Here is a 20,359-nt window from a genome sequence, read left to right as displayed (position 1 = left end):
GAGGCCCCAGGGGGCGGCGCATCCCGTGTGTGCCGGTGGAAGGCGCCGAGGACGCGGCCATCCCGCGCGCCAGCCGGAGCCCGGGCAGGCGAGGGGAACAGGTCCCGGGAGCGGAGCCGGGGCCCGCGGCGCCCCCGGGGCCTCCGCACAATGGGCGGCACCATTGTGCACGTCCAAGGGCCCGCTCGAAGGCCGGCGGCGCCGCGCGGCAGGCGGCGGTCCCGGCGCATCCTACCCTCCCCCACCGCCGCCCGCCGGCAGGTCGGTTGCCCGGCCGCCCGGCTGGTCCCCACCCCCTCCGCCCGCCCCGGCCCGGCCCGCGGGAGCCCGGCGCGGGGAGCCGACCCCGCCTCGGCCGCACAGCCCTTCCTCGCCCGCTGCAGGCCGCGCCCGCGCGACGGGGCCGCCTCCCGCCCCCCCAGCCCCGCGGCCCCCGCCGCCCGCCGCCCGGCTCGCCCGCCGCCGGCCCCCGCCCCTCCCCGCCCCGCCGCCCGCCGCCCGCCGCCCGCCGCGGGGCGGGCGGGCCCAGGCCGCCGAGGCGCGCACACACTCACTTCCACATCGCGGCCCTTGTTCTTGAAGCTCTTGATGCGGTGGTTCTCCAAGCCCGGGTTCTCGGCCATGGCTGCGCGCGGCTCCGGCGGCGGCTACTCCTGCGGCTGCGGCGGCGGCGGCGGCGGCGGCGGCGAGGCTCGGGCGGGGGAGCCGGGGGAGGGCGGGAGGGGACGGGAGGGGGAGGGGGAGGGCGCCGGGGAGCGCGCTCCGCGACGCCTCCGAGCGCGAGGTGGCAGCAGCGCCTGGGGAGGCGCAGGCCGGCTGCCGGGCGCGGCGGGAATGGCGCTGCGGCGCCGGCCAGCGGGGGTCACGTGACCGGGGCGGCCGCCCGCGTGCTCTCGCGAGGACCCCCGCGGGCCGCCCGCCCTCGCGCCCCCTCGACGAGGCAGGCCGCGTGCTCCGACGCGACCGGATCCGTCGCTTTTATGCGGCGCGCGAGACGCAGAGCGGACGGCGGAACTACAATTCCCAGCATGCCACGCACCGCAGAGGGTGGTGGGACGGGAGGGAGCGGGAGAGGGGGAAGTGGCGAAAGGCGGGGCCGATCCTCCCGGCTTGACAGAACGCGAAGAATGCCGGGAAGTCTGCGCGCGCGGCTTTCAGCGCGGCGCGGAGCCCCGCCCCCAAGGCGGCCTGTGGGCGGGGAAGTGGGCGGGGCTTACCTCGGCGCCCAATGGGGAGGCCGGGGGCGGGGCTTCGCGGGAGGCGCGGCTCGCTCTCGGGGAGCCTGGAGAATTAGAACCCGGTGGACGGTTTGGGCTTCGCTGACTTGCTGCTCTGGGGTCTCCCGGAATAGCAGCCGCCCTCGCCCGCTGTTCCCCGGCTCTGCTTGGGTTTTATAAATAGCAGTTATTTCCATCTGACATGGAGATTTGCGGTGCACGTGTTCATTGATGCGCTACCTGGCTTAGCGCACCTGGAGTTCGGCTCGGCGACCGCAGTTCTGGGCGGGTTGCGAGCACACGGGCCCTGCGGCGTCCTGTCTCGGTCATCCTCCCAAGCCCGGTCCTGCAAGCTTCACACCCGCAGTCCCCGCGTTTCCGCGTCTCCGACCCTTCTCGTGCCCCCACCGCACACACGATGCTCTCAGCCTTAGGGCAGCACTCAGATTCCCACCTGCAGACCGGCTGTCCTAGCAGGATCGCCCCTTAGGGTCATCGGAGGACCGATTAGAGGAAACGTGGATCAATAACAGTAGCAGAAGGGAGCCTTCTGGAGCAGTTGGGGGTCCCCTGATTATATGTGAAATAGCCAGTTTCAGAGTCTATGACAGATATAAGCAGGTATGCAATATCATAGTACCGTTCAGGCGATACTGAGAAATAGAACCCTACCGAGATCAAAGAAGACAGCTTCCCCCCCAAGCAAAGGGGACTTAAAGATCCTGCAAGAGCAAGGGTCATGACTTCGGAGGCCTTACAATGCCGGTAGCATTTGCTTTGGGAGTGGTGGGATGTGGCCTGTTGATAAACACAGGCCCATGGAAAGGCTTCAGACCACTGTTGCCAAAGGTCCAATTTTTTTTTTCTTTTTTAAAGATTTTATTTATTTATTCATGAGAGACACACACAGAGAGAGAGAGAGAGAGGCAGAGACACAGGCAGAGGGAGAAGCAGGCTCCATGCAGGGGCCCCAGGACCACGCCCTGGGTCAAAGGCAGGCGCCAAACGCTGAGCCACCAAGGGATCCCCAAATTTTTCAAGGAAAACCAAAAAGCTGTGTTTTATTCTTTATTGTTAAATGTCAATTTGCATTTTTAAATGCACTTAAGTGAATCAGTCGCTTGATAACTCCAGGCCCTCACTTTTTATGATATCTGATCCTAATCCAACCACTCATTTGAAGGGAAACCACAACAACAGCAAACCCCTAACATTTAGAATGAATAGATTACTTCAACTTTAGTTCTTAAGGCAATAGAAGTGTGCGTTTGGCAGTTGCCCTGATTGTGAGAGAAACTGCCAGACTGCTGCTCTGTTTGTATTATGATTTAGCAAGGCATTCTCTTTAAAGGTTACTCTACTCCCTTCCATCGCTTCTCTTCACCCTACTTGCTGTCATCAAATGTGTAATAAGTCTTTCATCATTTCAGGGTTTGAAACCCATTTAGTGAGCACATACCATCGTCAGTTATTGCACTAGCACTAGGATCTATTTGTAAACAAGACAGCCTGGTTCCTGCCTCCTCACAGCTTCATGTCTGTCGGAGGAGACAGCCAATAAAACAAGTTACCACCCAAAAAGTGTGGTGGTTGTCAAGAAAGGATAAGGAAGCTCAAGACTCACAGCAAGGGAGATCTTTATGACCGGCTGATTCTGAAGACACCTAACACGGCAGGATAGGATCCCAAATGGAGATCTACATATCACACATGTAAATATTGAGAAGGTGTAGGGCACCTGGGTGGCCAAGTCACTTGAGTGTCCAACTCTTGATTTCAACTCGTGTCTGGACCTCAGGGTCATGAGTTTAGGCCCCATGTTGGGCTCCATACTAGGTGTGGAGTCTACTTTAAAAAAAAATTTAGGGGATCCCTGGGTGACTCAGCGGTTTGGTGCTTTCTTTACAACCTGGAAGTCTGGGTTTGAATTTAAATTCCCTGACTTCTTGGACTTCTGCTTCAGAATGCGATGGTACAAATAGGACTAGAAGCCAACCCCTTACCCAACTTTTGTTCCCCTTCTTTCGCATCTCCTGGCTCCTTCCCACACTGAGATAGAACATAGGCCACGGAGTCCTTAATCTCCGAGAAATTGCTATATCCAGTGACTCGAATTTGGTGCTTCCCATTATTGGCACACATCTCTCTTCTAGCACCCTCGTCTTCTCCCTTGCCCTAAAACTTTTCCCGACACATCTTCTTTTAAGTGGGTTTCTTTCCCCAAGTTATGTTGAGTGTTTCCCACATAGCAGGCGTTGTTGTCATCAGGCGCAGTAGGGGGACTGGGGAGCAGAGCAGAGACAGGAAGGAAGAGCCCTCTGCCAGGGAGGTCAGCCAAACCCTTCTTCTTCCTCACCTCCCACTTTCCCAGTGGACAGTCAGGTGGCAACACAGAATGCGGCCCAGACGCAGCAGAACCAAAGGGAGCTCAGGATCTGTCCTTCTGAGCCAGCTGCTTCTGCAGCTACGCCTGCTCTGCTAGCGGCGTGACCACTCTCGCAGGGACTCCACTCAAAGCGAAGAGGCATCTTCCCCTGCCTCTGTCTCAGCTCCCACACCTCGCCACCCCGCCCGCACCGTCGCAGCACAAACACACCATCCAGTGCTTCTGGGATCTGGCTCCTCTTCCCCTGCCACCCACAAGTCTGCCTTAACGTCGCCTCCTAACTGGGTCCCCTGCCTTCCCCATGCTCTCCTCGACAGTCTGACTCACCCCTCGGATCGTCCTAATTCTCCCTGAGTTCAGCACACGCCTTCCTCTCTCCCGTTGCCTCTGAATACTTCCTAAACAACTTAGGTGGGTGGCTCAGCTCCGGGTGATGCAGCCGCAGTGCAGCGCTCTTTTCTTACGTCTGACTCCCCCAGAAATAGCTGATGCTTCAGCTAACATGCCCTACTCACCCTTTCCAAAATACGTCTTAACCTTCCCAGTTTTCACATCTTTGCTGTTTGGTTTACTTAAAAGGCCCTGGCCCTGTGTCCACCTGCCCCAGGTGGTCCCTCCTTAAATACTCAGGTGAAGAGCCCCCTTGTGCACGAAGGTTTCCCTGCAGGACACCGTGGAGCGGCCTTCGGGACCTCGCCAGTCAGACCCTAGGGCGGACCCTACCACAACAACCCCGGTAAGTCCCTCTTTCCCGTGAACTGTATTCTCTACAAACCCGAGTTCTGATCACAGGGTGTTTGTGAGAATCAAGTTCTCAGATGCACGTGGAAGTGCTTGGAAATGGCTAGATTAATATTAGTTGTTACCATCTTTCCAACCGGGAGGGGTATCTTCCTCTCTGCGACTCAGAAGAGTTCACAAAGTGTCTTGTATTGCTGCGATTTGCGTAGACCCTTGAAATAGCTTGTACATATTTGTGCTCCCCAGCCTAGAATAACTGAATCTCACACATGCTTTCTGAACGAATGAGTGAGTGAATGAATGAACTTCCCTCGCTCATAATCATGTTATGAGATGATTTCGCTACTGAGAGCGCCTAAAGGAAAGAGCAAATGCAGAAAATTGAAGAAAATTATGTTGAAATTCATCAACTCAGCCGCCTAGCTGTGCTCTCAAAAAACTCCGGTGGCAAAGAAATCTAAAATAATGATAAGAGTTTGTCTTTACTGAATACCTACCACATGCCAGGCATTTACATAAATCATCTCTAATCCCCCTGAGAACACCGCACGGTTGGAATTCTCATCTGCATCTCTTTCTGGGACAGGTGGAGCCTGAGGCTGTGATTCAAAAGTTAGTAGCAGCAGACACAGCGTTGTGGCAATAAGGTGAAAAGTCATAGAGGAAGGACTTGAGAACTCTCGGAAGTGACTAGGGTCACCTAGAGGGGGGCTAGCGTCTGGCCAGTGAGCACTTACACATAATGATGCGGATAATACAGATAAAGAGGCTTCGTTTCGTAGTGATGGGCCCGTGGACCTACAACGCACACATTACACTTCCAGTATAATTCTCAGGTAATCAGGGTGTAAGAAAATCAACTTAATGTTAAAATTATAGTGAGCATACTATAATTATAAAAAGCATGATTCAATAATTCTGAATATACTTAAGCATCTCTCCATATCTTAAGGTCAGGATCCTGGACCTTGATTATAAGTTCACGATATCCTGGATATAGAACCAAATGATATCCTAGAGAGGAGCACCACCTCAGAAGCTTAGCGACTTGCTGGTTCCTTAAATAAGCAGCTGTGTGTCCTTCAATGGGTTATTTCGCCTCTCTTAAGTCACGAGTTCCTTACCTATAAAAGAAGCAGTTTGGACTAGATGATCACAGTAGCTCTAGTGTTTGTAGGCCAGACACTGTGATGTCCTATGCATCCAATACATGTGGCTATTAAATTTTAATCTTAATTAAAATTAAATAAAACTAAAAATTGATTTCTTCATTTATACTAGTCTCGCTTAATATTTTTTTAAAGATTTTATTTATTCATGAGAGAGAGAAAGAGAGACAGAAACACAGGCAGAAGGAGAAGCAGGCTCCCTATGGGGAGCCCGATGTGGGACTCGATCCTGGGATCCTGGGGTCACGCCCTGAGCCGAAGGGAGGTGCTAAACTACTGAGCGACCGAGGGATCCCCGCTAGTCTCACTTCAAATGCTCAGTAGTGGGAAGCCCGGGGGGCTCAGTGGTTGAGCATCTGCCTTTGGCCCAGGCTGTGATCCTGGAGACCCGGGATCGAGTCCCCCGTCGGGCTCCCTGTGAGGAGCCTGCTTCTCCCTCTGCCTGTGTCTCTGCCTCTCTCTGTGTGTCTTTCAGGAATAGATAAATAAAATCTTTTTTAAATAATGCTCAGTAGCTACCATATTGTGCCTGCCATATATTGGACCACAGAGATATAGGACATTATTACAGAAAATTCTATGGGACAGCACTGCCTTAGAAAGAACACAGATTTAGTGAGAGACAGATCTGTGTTCGATTCCCGTGTTTCATTAGAGTTGTGGGGTACCTGGCTGGCTCAGTTGGTAGAGTGAGTGGCTCTTGATCTTGGGGTCATGAGTTCGAGCCTCATGTTGGTCTTAGAGATTACTGAAAAGAAAAGAAAAAAAAAAAGTAACTATCTCTCACCAGACTTGTGACCACATTAAGTTTCTCAAACTTTTAGAGCTTCAGTTAGTTAAATTGTAGAGATACAAATACTTACACCAGGCTAATGCCTAGCACATTTTAATTACTTGATAAAGCTTATTATTAATGTTTAGGGATCAAATTCAAACTTTGGAGACTCAAATTAGAACACCAATATTTGCTTCATACCATGAGTACTCGATACATCTTGCTGGCTACTCAAAAATATAAATTGAATTAAAATTAAGAACATCGTAGGACACTTGCATTATTATATCGTTTCTTCATCTAAGACATCAAACTTCTATCAGAGAAAAACAACTTGAATTGCCCCAGAGAAGCCTTAGAGTCACATAACTGTTTAAATCTATAGAGCAACCCGGGAGATTGCTGATTTCCCAAACCATCTCTGCAATTTAATTCATAAACATGTCCAGCAAATGTTTGTATTTGAACGAGAAGACTATTGGCTAACCAAGGCTGATTTGCAGAGCAACGAGGCAAAATTTGTGTCCCTGTCCCCACCACCCTTTAGCTTGGAGAGAAAACCCATGCAAGTTACACATCCCAGCATTTTTGAAAGTATTTCAACTTATCTGTCTCCCCAGCCCCACCCACTCTCCCCCCTTTGAGATCAATATGGAGCCTTATGTAAGAGCATCCAAAACTGAGAGAGAAAGCTGTGGATAATGTGCCCACAGAGCTTAATCCCTGCCACTCTCACAGAGGGACACACTGCAGTTAGGAATGCAGGCAGCCAGAGCCAAGATAATTCCAGACTCATAGAACAATTGTTCTACCAACCCCAACTACACAAAACAACCCAACAAAAATAACCAGGGGAAGCTATGAGTAACCTGCTACTCATCATGATAGGAATTGCGAACATCACACTTACTTTGAAATTTCCATTTTTCTAAGCTTGTCAAAAAAAAAAAAACAAGATTATGCAATGAGATGATAAAAAGATACAGGACAATGCTCTGCCCTCACTATTCAGAGCTGTATTGCAAAATATTCACTAGTTTTTAAAAAGCCTGTGTTTTGTCCCCTTTTTAGACCTTTAATCAAACTTCTCTTAGGTTTTCTTTCATACCAAAGAAGTATAGATAAAGGAAGATACCTCTCTTGGAAGACTACAGTCCAGTAACTCATGGGAGCATGGCTGGGGCCAGTGAAAATACATAGCAAAATGCTGTCAGAATGTGTTCTCTGACCCATATTACGAGCAGATATAGTTCTAGTCACTCACTGCGAAGAGAGAGATCTAAAACTAACCCAACACCTGCCATCTAAAATGGCCATAATTCTAAAATAAAAGTCTGCAAATTATTATTCGCTTACAGTAGACATGAGAGTAATAATGAACATTGAGCACTTAGGATTTTCTAAGTGGCCTGCATATATTATTGACAACAGCTCTCAAAGGTAGGTAGATAATGTCATTTCACATTTTACAGATAGGTGCACTGAGACACTGAGTGTTTATTTTTTTTTTTAAGATTTTATTTATTTATTCATAGAGACTCAGAGAGAGAGGCAGAGGCACAGGCAGAGGGAGAAGCAGGCTCCATGCAGGGAGCCTGACGCGGGACTCGATCCCAGGTCTCCGGGATCAGACCCCAGGCTGCAGGCAGCGCTAAACCGCTGCGCTACCGGGGCTGCCCGACACTGAGTGTTTAAATGAGTTACCCAAGGTCACCAGCTAATCAGTGTGAGAGCCAGGACCTAAGCTCAAGCAATCTGGATTCACCTTACGCTCTCGTCTCTGTGGACAGTCTGAATAATGTTGAACTTAAACCCAAACCTATGACCATTCACCAGGACCAATAACTTACCCCTGTGTTTGTTTACAAAAAGCAGTTAAAAGGAAGAGCCCCACACATTCGATTGGAGCTTGTTGTCATCCTCAAACCCACTTCTTGGTTTTTGAAATCCCCAGTGTCTCAGCTGGCAACAATTTTGAAAAGTCAGGAGATGAATTCTGGTGACATCCTTGTCTGCAAATCAAACTGCACCTGAAGTTGAGACAGTCCATGAATTTTTCTTTTTTTAGTTATATGAATGAATAAATCTCCCTCTTAAAGAACTGTTTGAGTTTCAACAGAAGGACCCATGACCCACGTACACTCTCTTCTCCAATCACCACCATCCCCACTCAGCCAAAGAGATTTTCTCAGGGGTCCTCAAGCCGGTCTATGCAGAGTGGATCTCAAAATAGCATGACCAGAAAAGAATTCTTCCCACTGGACTTGAAATTGGGAAGACGTCAATCAGCAAGTGCTGTCCCCAAGGTGGCTGGAACCTGCCACACAGAGTCCAGGGAACCCACTCAGCCAGGGGAAGGCAGAGCCAAGTGATGCAGAGAAACCGAACCCTGTGACATCACTTCAGTCCTGAGTCCTTTTCAGTACCTTAAGCCAATAAACCCCACTTTGTGGTTAAGTTCTATCGTTAGAGATTAAGAGTTCCAGACCACCCCTTTCATATTTCTCGATTCATCGGCTCCTTTCAGCCAACCTTGCCTTGGTTCAGGTTGACGTCCCTTCTTTACAGGATGCCCCTGTTTACCTATTATTGTCTTACGAAAGCCCTAAAACGTAGTAGCTAGAAACAACAACTTATTAGCTCTCCTGATTCTGTGCGTTGGCAGTGGGCGATTGCCCAGACTTATTAGTCAGCTTTACCACAGTAGCACAGGCTCCCCGAGTCAGCTTGTCACAACCAGTGTTCCTCACCCTGCCTTTAAACAGTCACCGCCACATCAGAGAGGGCTCTGCTGCTCCTCTCCACGTGCTCTCTCATCCTGGCACCACGGCTGCAGAAGTGGCTTCTATCTGAGACAAGCCATTCCTGTGGCAGAAGGAGAAAGAGCAGAACAGCAGGTGGAAACATGCACAGTGGCCCACCCTGTCACACCTCACCGATCAGAGCAAGATCCTGGCTCTTAGGGCTCCCGGGAGCTGGCTGCGTAAATGAGGTCGACACTTGAGGTCCTTTTGAGAGTTCAAGTAGGATAAGGAGAGTCACATACACGCAGAAAGGGGATTTCATACGTATGGGTGTACACACACACACGCAGAGCTTGTATACCACTTTTGAGACACACACACACACACACATATACATATATATGAAGATAGATTTTAATGACTCTTGACTTCCACATGGAAGATGCAGGGTCAATCTCAGCCTGAGATCTGGGACCGGTCCTTTCCTAATCGGGGAAAGCTCAGGAAGGCCTACGCAAATGAGTCAGGCTCCTATTGAACCTGTTAGGACTGTACCCCTTAGTTCTAGGAACTGAGATCGAGCTTCCCCCCCCCTTTTTTTTTAAATATCCTTATTTATTTATTTATTTATTTATTTATTTATTTATTTATTTATGATAGTCACAGAGAGAGAGAGACAGAGAGAGGCAGAGACACAGGCAGAGGGAGAAGCAGGCTCCATGCACTGGGAGCCCGACGTGGGATTCGATCCCGGGTCTCCAGGATCGCGCCCTGGGCCAAAGGCAGGCGCCAAACCACTGTGCCACCCAGGGATCCCTCCCTTTTTTCTTAATTATAGTAAACACATCACATAAAATTCACCATCTTCACCATTTTTTTTAAGTCTACACTGCAGTCGCGTTTTATGTACCTTGTTGTCCAACAGATCTCCCGAACCTCTTCGTCTAGCGTGACGGAAGCTCCGTTGTGCCCATGGAATCACAGCTCCCCGTTGCCCCGGCCCCCGGATCCAGCCTTGGGCTCCATCGGCGGGATCACAGAAGCTCTGGCGGCCTTCCGGGCACCAACTGCCCACCTGCCGGGGCTGCCGCCAAGCAAAGCTGACTTCATACAGCCTTCACCCCAGAGCTGCCTCGCGAAGCCTACACTGGGTCTGCCCCCAGGTCCAGCCCTACCCACGGGCATCTAACCTCCACGTCCTTGCTGGCCGCCAATCAGGAGCCGAGATCATAGTACTAGCAATATAGAACAGGAATCGTATCCATCCTTTTGTCGCACGTGTCCTACGTGATCCCAGGCATCATTCTGGACGCGGACAGATATGATCTCTAGTCCTCCCGTAACTCCAAAGTACTGTTATTCCCAGGTGTGTCTCTGCTTTCGTTCCTGCTCGAGAGCTCGACCTTGGTTCGAATCCCTCAGAACAAGCCCCCAGCACCGAAAGCATCCGTGAGGAACTGTGGAATTCACTGAAGCCTTCCCGGCACGGAGCAGAGGTTTACACTGCACATCCAGGAACGGTTAAAATCCTCCCCCGAGGTGACTTTTCCCCAGCGTCCCCTTCTGTCCCGCTATCGCCAGCCCCCTCCTCCTGCCGTCTCCAAGGCCCGGCCTCAGTTGTGTGCTGGGTGCTGATGGAGACCCAGTAACAGAACCGGGGACCCAGGGTAGCTCCAACAATAAGGTTTCTCCTCCCTGGAGGGATCGGGTCCAGGCTTGGTTGGTTCAGAGGCGCGGTGAGATCGTCGAGCACCCACTGGGTGCCGTTGGCCTTCCCCCCAGCCACGCGCGCCCCGGAGGTTGGCGTCCCCAGAGCTGTCCCTCGTGGTCATTATATGGGGAATGTCTAACGCTTAGGAATGGTCTCGGCAGGTAACTTCACCCAAAGGTAAGAAGGGAGCCTTCCTTCTCACTCTCTGGCCGCCCAGCTCCCTGCACACACATGCGTGCTCGCCAGAAAGGAAAACATCTCCCAGAAATATTTCAGAAGGTTTGCCATTAAATCCATACCCGAGCCTTAATAATAAAAGTGGATCTCGGCATCCCAGCATCCTAATAAGAGAAGCCGAAGGGGCGCCTCTGCCCCGGCTTGGGCGGCAGCAAGGAGGACGCAGGGTGGGGGGCACCAATGCAGCTGCAGTGGCTCTGCAGGGCGACACTTGTCACCCCACTTCACACACTTGGAAGCTGCAGAAAATTTAAGCGACTCACCCAAAGTCAAGTGGCAGTGGGTCCACAGAGCCCGGGCCCAGGCCTGTCTGCCCCCAATGTCCCCGCCACCAGTGGAGGTGGCCCGGAGCACCGCAGAAGACCGGGTGAGCGACAGGCCAACGGACGGGCACGGAGCCCCCGGCCCAGGGGGACACCACCGTCTCAGGGTCCTGGGGAGGCGGGGCCACCTCCACCGAAGGAGGACAGCCCGGCCCTCAGCCCCAGCCCAGCTGACGAGCGAGGCAGTTTCAAGTGTCGCTGGACAGCAAGCGTCTACAGGGCCCGGCCCAGCCTGAGAAGGGAGGCAGACTCGCGTCCTTGCCTCCGCGTGTTCAGTGCTGTTCTGGAGGCTGCACGGAGAAGGAGGAGGCGGGAGGGCCGGCAGGGCTGGGGGACAGCTGGGGACGGTGGTGTCGCCGAGCCCGAGCTGAGGCCACCCTGCGTTTCAGGACGGAGCAGTCCCTCATGTCCCAGACAAGGACCCCGAGTCAAGCAGAGACCTAACCTGGACTAGGAGTGCGCCCCATACATGCGGTGGGGGTGACAGACGCTTGGGAAAGCTCCCCCTTCGAAACGGTTCACTGGGAGGGCGTCTGGGCACCCCGACTGCCGGCGTCGGGGCTCGGGTGGCGTGGGGAGCTCTTCACGTGGCTCCGTGCATTCCTCACCCCCACGGGCCGCAGTCGGCCCACCGGTTCGTCTAAAGCGAACACTAGTCCCGGAAGGCTTCTTGTCCTGTTTTTCTCACTTAAAGATCCAAAAGCAACTTTTCACACCCCGACCGCTCTCAGGTGCAGAGACTGAGGACGGGAGCGGCGAAGGAACGAACTGGCCCAAGGGCTCTCCTTTCCCAGCTGGCAGAGCCCGATTCAGACCCTCCCCGCCACCAGGCCAAGTGTCTTCTGGAACCTTCCCTCCCAGAGAACACATCTCACAGGAGGGGTCGTTATAGGGTGAGGACCCTGGAAATAAGAAAGGGGGTGTCCAGTAGGAAACCAGCAGAAGTAGGGCGGGTGAGCCATCAGTGGGAAGGACGGAGAGGAGAATGGGGTTTCTGAACGGCTGTCACGCTGTGCTCCATTCTCACATATATTTCTGTCCCAAAGTAGTTCTGAAGGAATTCAGCCTCAGGGAGAGCAGTTTTGCCACTTTGGTGATGCACTCAGACTACGTTTTCTATCACTTGGGCATATTTACAAATGTGCCCCAAACTGGAAATGGTGGGACAACACTGAATCCGGACCCTTGCCGCTCAAAGGGTCGTCCATCCCTCGATTGCTGTTCAGAAATGCAGATTCCTGGGCCCGTCCCCCCAACCCTCTCCAACCCTCCCCTCCGCCAGGATCCCTGGTGCTTTGGTGCACTTGAACTTTGGAGAAGGTGCTGCTTCGGGTACATACCTTTCCCCGGCGTTCCCTGGCCCATCTCAGCTACTGGTCACGAGCCTGTGAAAATCGAACACAAGTCGGTCATAGTGCGGGCTCCGGACGACAGATTCTACATCAAGGCAGCATTTGCTATCTTTTACCTGGATTTGTGTTTGATTTACCCTAATAACTCCTTCTGAATAGATTTTTCAGAAAGATGTCTGGTTGCGCACAAGGAGGGGAAAGATAATGGGGAAAAGGAAGTAACCGGGAAGCAAAGCGGGGGTGCCAGCCACCGTCTCCCCGTGGCCCAGACTGATGGTGCAAGACCCTCGATGTGTTACCGAGTTTCCCCACGGGCGCCTGCAAAGCCCGTCACCTGGGGTGCCCGCTGGGTGGTCTGGATGGTGAACCCCGGGCCCTCCCACCCAGAACTGCTCTGCTATTTTGCAAATGTTCGGATGGCTCTGCTGAAAGCGGCGGGACGACAGCTGGGGAATCAGCTCATCTTATATTAATAGAGCCGTGTGGAGCCGTCCAGGTCCCTCGGTACTTTATAACGCGGAACGTCCTTTCTTTCCCAGGCCGGGGAAGGGGAGGCTCAGCGGGCGGGCGGAGAGGGCCCTGTCCCCCCCAGATGGGCCCTGTCCCCCCAGATGGGCCTCCCCGCATCCTTGCCCGTGAAAACGACGTGAGGGGAAGGAGGACGGGAGACAACACCTGCACTGAACCATCAGGCCTTCCCTACGCCGGCAAAGAGCCGCACAGCAAGAAGCTTCTCGCCCCAGCCCTGCCTCAGTTTGCTTCGCGAGCAGCTCTGTCGGTGGAAGCAAGGTGCAGATGTCGAAGCTGGGTGACAACCCTGAAAGATAAATCTGGGCTATTTTTAATACCGGGGCTGGCTGGTGGCTTAATATTAGCAGAGTCAAAGAAAACAGAATGTGGCAACAGCAGCCGTTACCCAGCACTCCTGCCTGCGCCAGCAGCGTTGTCAACACCGTGCAGGATTGCAGAGGGATAAAGTATAATCTGGGATTGCAAGGACTTCGTTTGGCAGGAGGATTTATTCAAGATAAATGGCTGGAGGCAGGGTTGTACCATATAAACAATAAAGATACGCACCTCAGCCCGCTGGGCACGATCATTGACCTACGCGGGGTGGGAAAGCTCAGATGCTTGGGTTAAGCAACGTTTTCTTTTCTTTTCTTTTCTTTTCTTTTCTTTTCTTTTCTTTTCTTTTCTTTTCTTTTCTTTTCTTTTCTTTTCTTTTCTTTTCTTTTCTTTTCTTTTCTTCTTTCCAGGAGAGAAGTAATGCTGTCTTTAACATTATTGAACATTTACTAAACCTGAATTGGGAATCCCTGTCCCCAGTTCTTTTGGGGTGAAATAGATGGAAGTCGCTAGAAGGGAGTTGTTAGGCAGATTTTCTACGCGTCGCCAAAATAAGTAAAAAAAAAAAAAAAAAAAAAAAAAAGTAAGCTATTCTAGGGCTGAGCACAGAAACTGGGTGAGCACAGAAACCTGGCCAGAGAGGAGGAAGGAGGATGGTGGGAATTTCTTAGATATAGTTTTCCTAATCTCTACCGTTCGCATGGGTCAAGATTCCTGCGAGGGTGAATTTTATTCATCAACCTGGCTGGGCCGTGGCGCCCAGATGTAGCCTCAAATGCTGTTCTGGATGTTTCTGTGCGGGTGCTTTTGAATGAGATGGGCATCTAAATCGGTGCCTTCGATAATGCGGGTGAGCCTCGTCCTATCAGTTGAAGGCCTGGATAGAGCGAAAGACTGACCTCTCTCAGGCAAGAGGGAATTTCCCGCCCGACAGCCTTTGGACTTGAATGGCACCATAGGCTCTTCTTCTTCTTCTTTAAAAAAGATTTTATGTATTTATTCATGAGAGACAACAGAGGGAGAGAGCCAGAGACACAGGCAGAGGGAGGGAGAAGGAGGCTCCATGCAGGGAGCCTGACGCGGGACTCGATCCCAGGACCCTAGGGTCACGGCCTGAGCCGAAGGCAGACGCTCAACCATTGAGCTCCCCGCCCCCGCCCGGGGACCCCAGTATTGGCTCTTCTTAGGTTTCCAGACCACCAGCTCCCCCTGCAGATGTGGGGCCTGGACAAGCCGATTCCTTAAAACCTATGTGTGTGTAGGGGGTGTGTGTGGGGGTGGGTGTATACACACACACACACACACATCCTACTACTTCTGTTTCTCTGGAGAACACTCAGTCTTGCAGACTCTTTGTGAGTTTTTAGAAGGAATATTTATCGAATGCCTTCTAGGTGTCAAACTATGGACCCTCTTCCCAGAAAATTTTACATGTGAACACAAGTTGTACATATGGTTTTCAGGGAATCACCAATCTGTCGAAGCACTTCATGGACCCCCCCCCAAATTAAAAACCCCTGAGCCTCAGGACGCCCAGGTAGCTCCGTGGTGGAGCATCTGCCTCTGGCTCACAGGGTGACCCCAGAGTCCTGAGATCGAGTCCCACATCGGGCTCCCTGCATGGAGCCTGCTTCTCCCTCGGTCTGTGTCTCTGCCTCTCTCTCTCTCTGTGTGTGTCTCTCATGAATAAATAAATAAAATCTTTAAAAACAACAACCACCCCCCTGAGCCTCTGGCTAGTGAAAGCAATCTAACAGAACATGTCCCTCTCCCCGGCTTCCTGCCCTGGAAGAGCAATTAGCCCCTGGCAGGTGGGGTAAGGGCGCGGCTGCGGGGTTCTAGGAGCCTCATAAGCTGCCCCACCGACGTCCCCTGTCCCTCAGCTCTCGGGGGGCCGGGCAGCTGGGCCGCCAGTGTCGGGTGTCTGCAGGGCAGGCGTCCCCCGGTGCCCGAGGATGGGGAGGCACTCCACGGCCCGGGGCGCAGCCAACCCTGGCCGGTGGCCCTGAAACGTCGGCGTCACCTCCCTGGCACCCCGCCCCTCCGTGGGCTCTTGCTGGAGGAATGGGGGTCCGGGCGTTGGGGGTGCCCAGCCAGAGGCCGTTCGGAGGGCCATGCCTTCCCCACTTTCTTGCCTTGCCGGGGGCCCAGGGAAGGAGGTGACGATAGAGGAGGGAGCCCAAAGGAGCAGGACGCAGATCCCTTGGACTGTGATGGAAGCAAGAAACAAGCCTTTATTTCCTTAAAGCACTGAAATCTGGGGGTTGTCTGCCTATCTTGACTAGGACATATAGGATTATGATCGCTGGGAGAAAGGGACTAGTAGAAAGCACTAGAAAAATACCAACTTAAAAAAGCCAACATGATTTACATCATCACCCATTGACCTTAGCAGAGACTGAAAACAGGGTCTAAGGAAATATCCCTGGATGAAGACTAAGGACCCCAAAAGTCAGAGATGGCCTGAGGTGAGCAGGCTCCCGCTGAGGGCCTCCGTGCTGCTCTGGTCCAGGGGGCGTCATCCACACAGGCTCTATATGTGAGTTGTGCAGTGCACAGGCCACTCAGCTGGACAGGTAGCCCTGCTCCTGAGAGCGGCAAAGCAGTAAGAAGGAGGCCGGGGGGGAAGGGGCGGGGAGGTGAGGCGGGAAGCATTCTGTGCCTCTCTCATGGTTTCATCCTCCAGCCAAGCACTGGCCCTGGTCGTTGTTGTTGATGTACCCGAAAAGTCTACCCACACCTCACCTGATAACTGTGAGCTGAGCCCTTTTGTTCACAAGAAGAAGCTGATCTTCCCCGAAATAGTTCTTTAGGGCTCCTGTACGTTACTGGTTACCAAAGGAGACACTGTGCGAAGGGTGACTTATTTGTCGGCCCTATAGTTAGAAAATAGGGATTATTATTCCCATTTGTCCTAGAAGATCTTTCTTTAATGACTCCTGTGTACGTGATTATTGGCCCCCAGCACATTCTCTTCAAACTTTATATTATGAAATGTTTCAAACATACACAAAACATAGAAAATAGTGTCTGTTGCAGACCACCGCCCGCCTTTAATAATTATCAACATATGGAAATCCCATTCCACCCTTCTTCCTGCCTTCACCTCCCTGGGTGATACTAAGTCCCAGACTTCGTATCATTTCATCCATACGTTTTAGTATTATTATTTTAGTATCCTGTCTTTAAAAGATAGGGACTTTAAAAAATAAATAAATAAATAAATAATAGGGACTTTAAAGAAAAATAAACACATAACCGTAATGGTATCATACTTTTAAGGTTTTAAAAATATTATCAAATAGTGTTCAAATTTCCCCAATTTTCTCACGATTTTTTATAGTTTTCTTTTTTTTTTAGGTTAGTGTCCAAACAGGACCCACACTTTGCTGTTGGTTATTGTATCATCTATGTCTCTTTTAACTTAAAGGCTCCCCTGCCTTCTTTTATTTTTCCCTTATTATGTATTTTTGGAGAAACTGTGTCATTTGTCCCATAGACTTTCCCACATCCTGCACTTGGCTGATTGCATCCCTGTGGTATCATACAACATATTACCTTATCCCCATATTTCCTGAAAAGTATCAGTTGGATCTTGATGAATTCAGGTTCCAGGGGTGCCTGGCTGGCTCAGTTGGTACAGCAGGAGACTCTTGATCTCTGGGTTGTAAGTTCAAGCTCCATGTTGTACATAGAGATTGCTTAAAAATAATAATCTTAGGGGCGCCCGGGTGGCTCAGTGGGTGAGCGTCTGATTCAGTTCAGTTCATGATCCCAGGGTCCTAGGATCCAGCCCCGCATTGGGCTCCCTGCTCAGTGGGGAGTCTGCTTCTCCCTCTCCTGCTATCCCACCTTGTGTGCTCTCTCTCCAGCAAATAAATAAAATAAAATAAAATAAAATAAAATAAAATAAAATACTGATTAGTGGATTGAGACACTGACGGCTTGATCCAGTCATTTAAAAATTACCCATGAGCTAAAACCTAAAAATAAAAAAGAAATAAAAATAAAATTTAAAAAGAAAAATAATTTAAAATAATTTAAAAATAAATAATACAAATTTTTTTGGCAAAAGTCTCCCATAAGCTTTTCCCCTGATAATTTTATCTTTTTTGTTTTGTTTTGTTTTTTTTAATAGGCTCCACACTCAACATGGGATTCAAACTCATGACCCTGAGTGAGATCCAGAGTCGCCCCACGCTCTACCAACCGAGGCAGCCAGGTGCCCTTCCTCCCCTGGTAGTTTTCAAGAGCCATCAATGATTATCACAAATCTATCAGTTCATTAAGAATTGCAAAAATTAGGCACCCTCGGTCTACTATTTCTCTTTCCTCAATTAGCTGGAATGCTGCTAAAAGAAGAACTTTTGCTCAACGACGACTTAGCTATCCTGAGATACAGTTCCTATAGAAAAGACAAGACAAATGCTCGATTCTTTCCCTTTTTAAACCAGTTTTCAGAGTAGTGAGATGGTTCCCTAGCAACCTGTAAAGGTGACCTACGCAGGGTATTTTTTTCCCCTTGGTATAATTTATAAACTCGTGGATTTTAACATGTTTGATGTGTTTTGATCCACTGCAGACACTCCAATTAGTCCATCCTTGAACTTTGAGAGTCTCCTTGCCCCGGCTCCTGACCTCGTCTTCTGGCCAGGCCCCGAGTCTTCGAAAGCTTCTTTGCTTTCTGGTGGGACAGGATGTTCAGTCCTTGCCCCAGCTCTGTGATCGGGGATCGCCCAGAGGAGCCCTGCTTCCCCTTTGGTGACAAGTTGAATTTAGAGACCAGAATCCGGGCGCGGGGGTTGCTGTGGTTTGTCAGCCTTCCCAGCGGCCCCCCTCTGACGCCCTGTCCTCACCCCATCGGAGCCGAGCGCCTCCTGGGGGACAGAGCCCCAGGGCCCCTCGCTCCCCTTCAGTCACCCCTGCCTGGCCCCGCTGGCCCGCAGCCCACTGCCCCCCTCCTCTCACCCTGGTTCGACGGCCCCGCTCACCCTGACATCCCTGGACAGCCTCCCGCGCTGACCGCACAGCTCCCCTGATCCCGAATACTCTCCGCGCCTGCCCCTGCCTCGCTTTTCCCAGCAGCATCTTAAAGGCTCTACTAGGCCAGGACCCGCGCACCTATACACGGCCCGTCCGTGGGTGCAGGTGGAGACCCGCGCACCTGTACACGGCTCCCTCCGTGGGTGCAGGTGGAGACCCGCGCACCTGTATTCAGCCCCATCCATGGGGTGCAGGTGGAGACCTGCGCGCCCGTACACGGCCCTCCCCAGCCACTCTACGGTAAATCACACAGCCTGGGAGGTCTTCCCGCGATTGCACTGGGCGGCGAGGGGGATGTGGGGGGAGGCAGCGCGGCCCCCTCCTCCTTGGCCCAGAGTGAGGCCCGCCGCCCAGCCTCTCCCTTCCCAGGGTAACTCTCCGGCGGTCGGGGGCCCAGCGTCCCGAGCCTGCCCCCAGGGCTCAGTTAGCGGAGCACCTCTCAGGCCTGGGAACCGCACTGGGAGGCCAAGGGGAGGCCGGCAGCTCCGGGGCCCCCGCTGAGGATGAAGGCTGCGGGCGGTGGGGGTGCAGCACCCCGGGCCTCTACAGCCCTGGAGCCTGCCCACACTGTCTCTCCCCCCGCCCTCCCATCCCTATACTACGGAAAGGAGTCATGATCTCCGGGAACAGCGCCCTGGCACAGGTGAAAACTGAGGCGGAGCCCTCCCTCCGCGGCCCTCGCCTGATGCCCACCTGGAGAGCTGGCTCCTCTCCCTGGGCCCAAGTGCCCTGGGCTCCCAGGCTCCCGAGGCGGGCCCCGGCCCCAGCTGAGTGAGGGCCCGTCTAAGATGCTAGGACGGCACCGTCGCCCCGAGCTCGTCAGCCACGACTGTTCATGACACGCTGCCGGGCAAGCACTTTTGTCCTAAGGTTTAGCCCACAAGTCTACCACAAGGCTACCAGACAGCGGATGCATTATCTGAAGTCCCAGCCTGGGAAGAGGCCCAGGCCTCCACCCCAACTCGGCCGACCGCGAAGCACAACACTCCCCAGCCACAAAAGCCTCTCACAGATGCACCTGAATGGATGTGGCCTCATCTCCTAGACATTTAGGTGGAGAACAGAGCGTCACGTGCCCATTGGTGTAAAAGAAGCCAGCGCTCATACACACGGGACGTGTGTGCGTCTGCAACAGATGGGCGTCGAGGCAAAAGGACGCATGCTTCACTGCGTACCTTTCGGTTGTCTTGCCATTTTTAGAAGGCACATAAATCATACTCAAAAACATTTAAGAAAAACTAAAGAAAGCACTTAGAGAATCAATACCATCCAATTGACTGATGGGCCTTGGCTTTCCGAGAAGGGGGTGTGGATGGGAGCTGAGGAAGGGAGCGCTTAGAGGAAGACCTCGTCCCCTAGGGAAGGTGCTAGAATGAGGAGGATGGGAGAGGTGGGAGAGACAGCCAGGGACAATCGGGCTGAGAGATCGTGTGAGGTCCTTCAGGTCACAGCCCGTGACACCAGTAGGAGACCTGAGGAGGTGTCTGTTGGGGGGGGCCTTCTGTCTCAGGAGCCTCCCCTGCGGCCTGGAACGGCGGTGCCAACCCCACGCCCGGTTTCAGCAGTGGCTGTCGGTCTTTCCCTGCTGTCGGTCTTTCCCTGCTGGCGGTGGTGGAGGAGACGCAAAGGTGCAGAGAGGCTGGGAGGCCCTGGATCCGGGACCTGCGACACCCCAGCCCCACATTTGCACTATTGCGGGAGTGGGACACAGAGGGGAGCTCGGCTGGCTCTGCGGGAAGCGTGTGAGGCCCACGGGTGTCAGGGCCGCCCCAACTGGGCATGCTGTTCTAGTGGAATCGAATTCTGGGAAGCAGC

General features: G+C 52.5%; 1 protein-coding gene and 1 long non-coding RNA gene across 2 annotated transcripts in view; one reads left to right on the top strand and one right to left on the bottom strand.

Moving 5' to 3' along the window:
* The window catches only part of KPNA3 (karyopherin subunit alpha 3), a 92,867-nt gene extending 92,140 nt beyond the window's left edge, over nt 1–727 (bottom strand). The window contains exon 1 of the mRNA XM_025478384.3: nt 555–727. Within this exon, the coding sequence (XP_025334169.1) occupies nt 555–623 (69 nt within the window). The 5' untranslated portion in view covers nt 624–727. The remainder of the gene's footprint in view (nt 1–554) is intronic.
* A 547-nt stretch (nt 728–1,274) lies between these two features.
* On the top strand, nt 1,275–15,268 carry LOC118351912 (uncharacterized). The gene is made up of 3 exons (XR_004808120.2): nt 1,275–1,838; nt 4,183–4,339; nt 9,958–15,268. It is a non-coding gene; the product is annotated as an uncharacterized LOC118351912 (long non-coding RNA).
* Nucleotides 15,269–20,359: the final 5,091 nt, after the last annotated feature.

This window comes from Canis lupus, chromosome 22 (genome assembly GCF_003254725.2).
Source record: "Canis lupus dingo isolate Sandy chromosome 22, ASM325472v2, whole genome shotgun sequence".
Classification (NCBI taxonomy): domain Eukaryota; kingdom Metazoa; phylum Chordata; class Mammalia; order Carnivora; family Canidae; genus Canis; species Canis lupus.
Note: the sequence above shows the minus strand (reverse complement) of the source record. Positions and strands in the feature narration are given on the sequence as shown.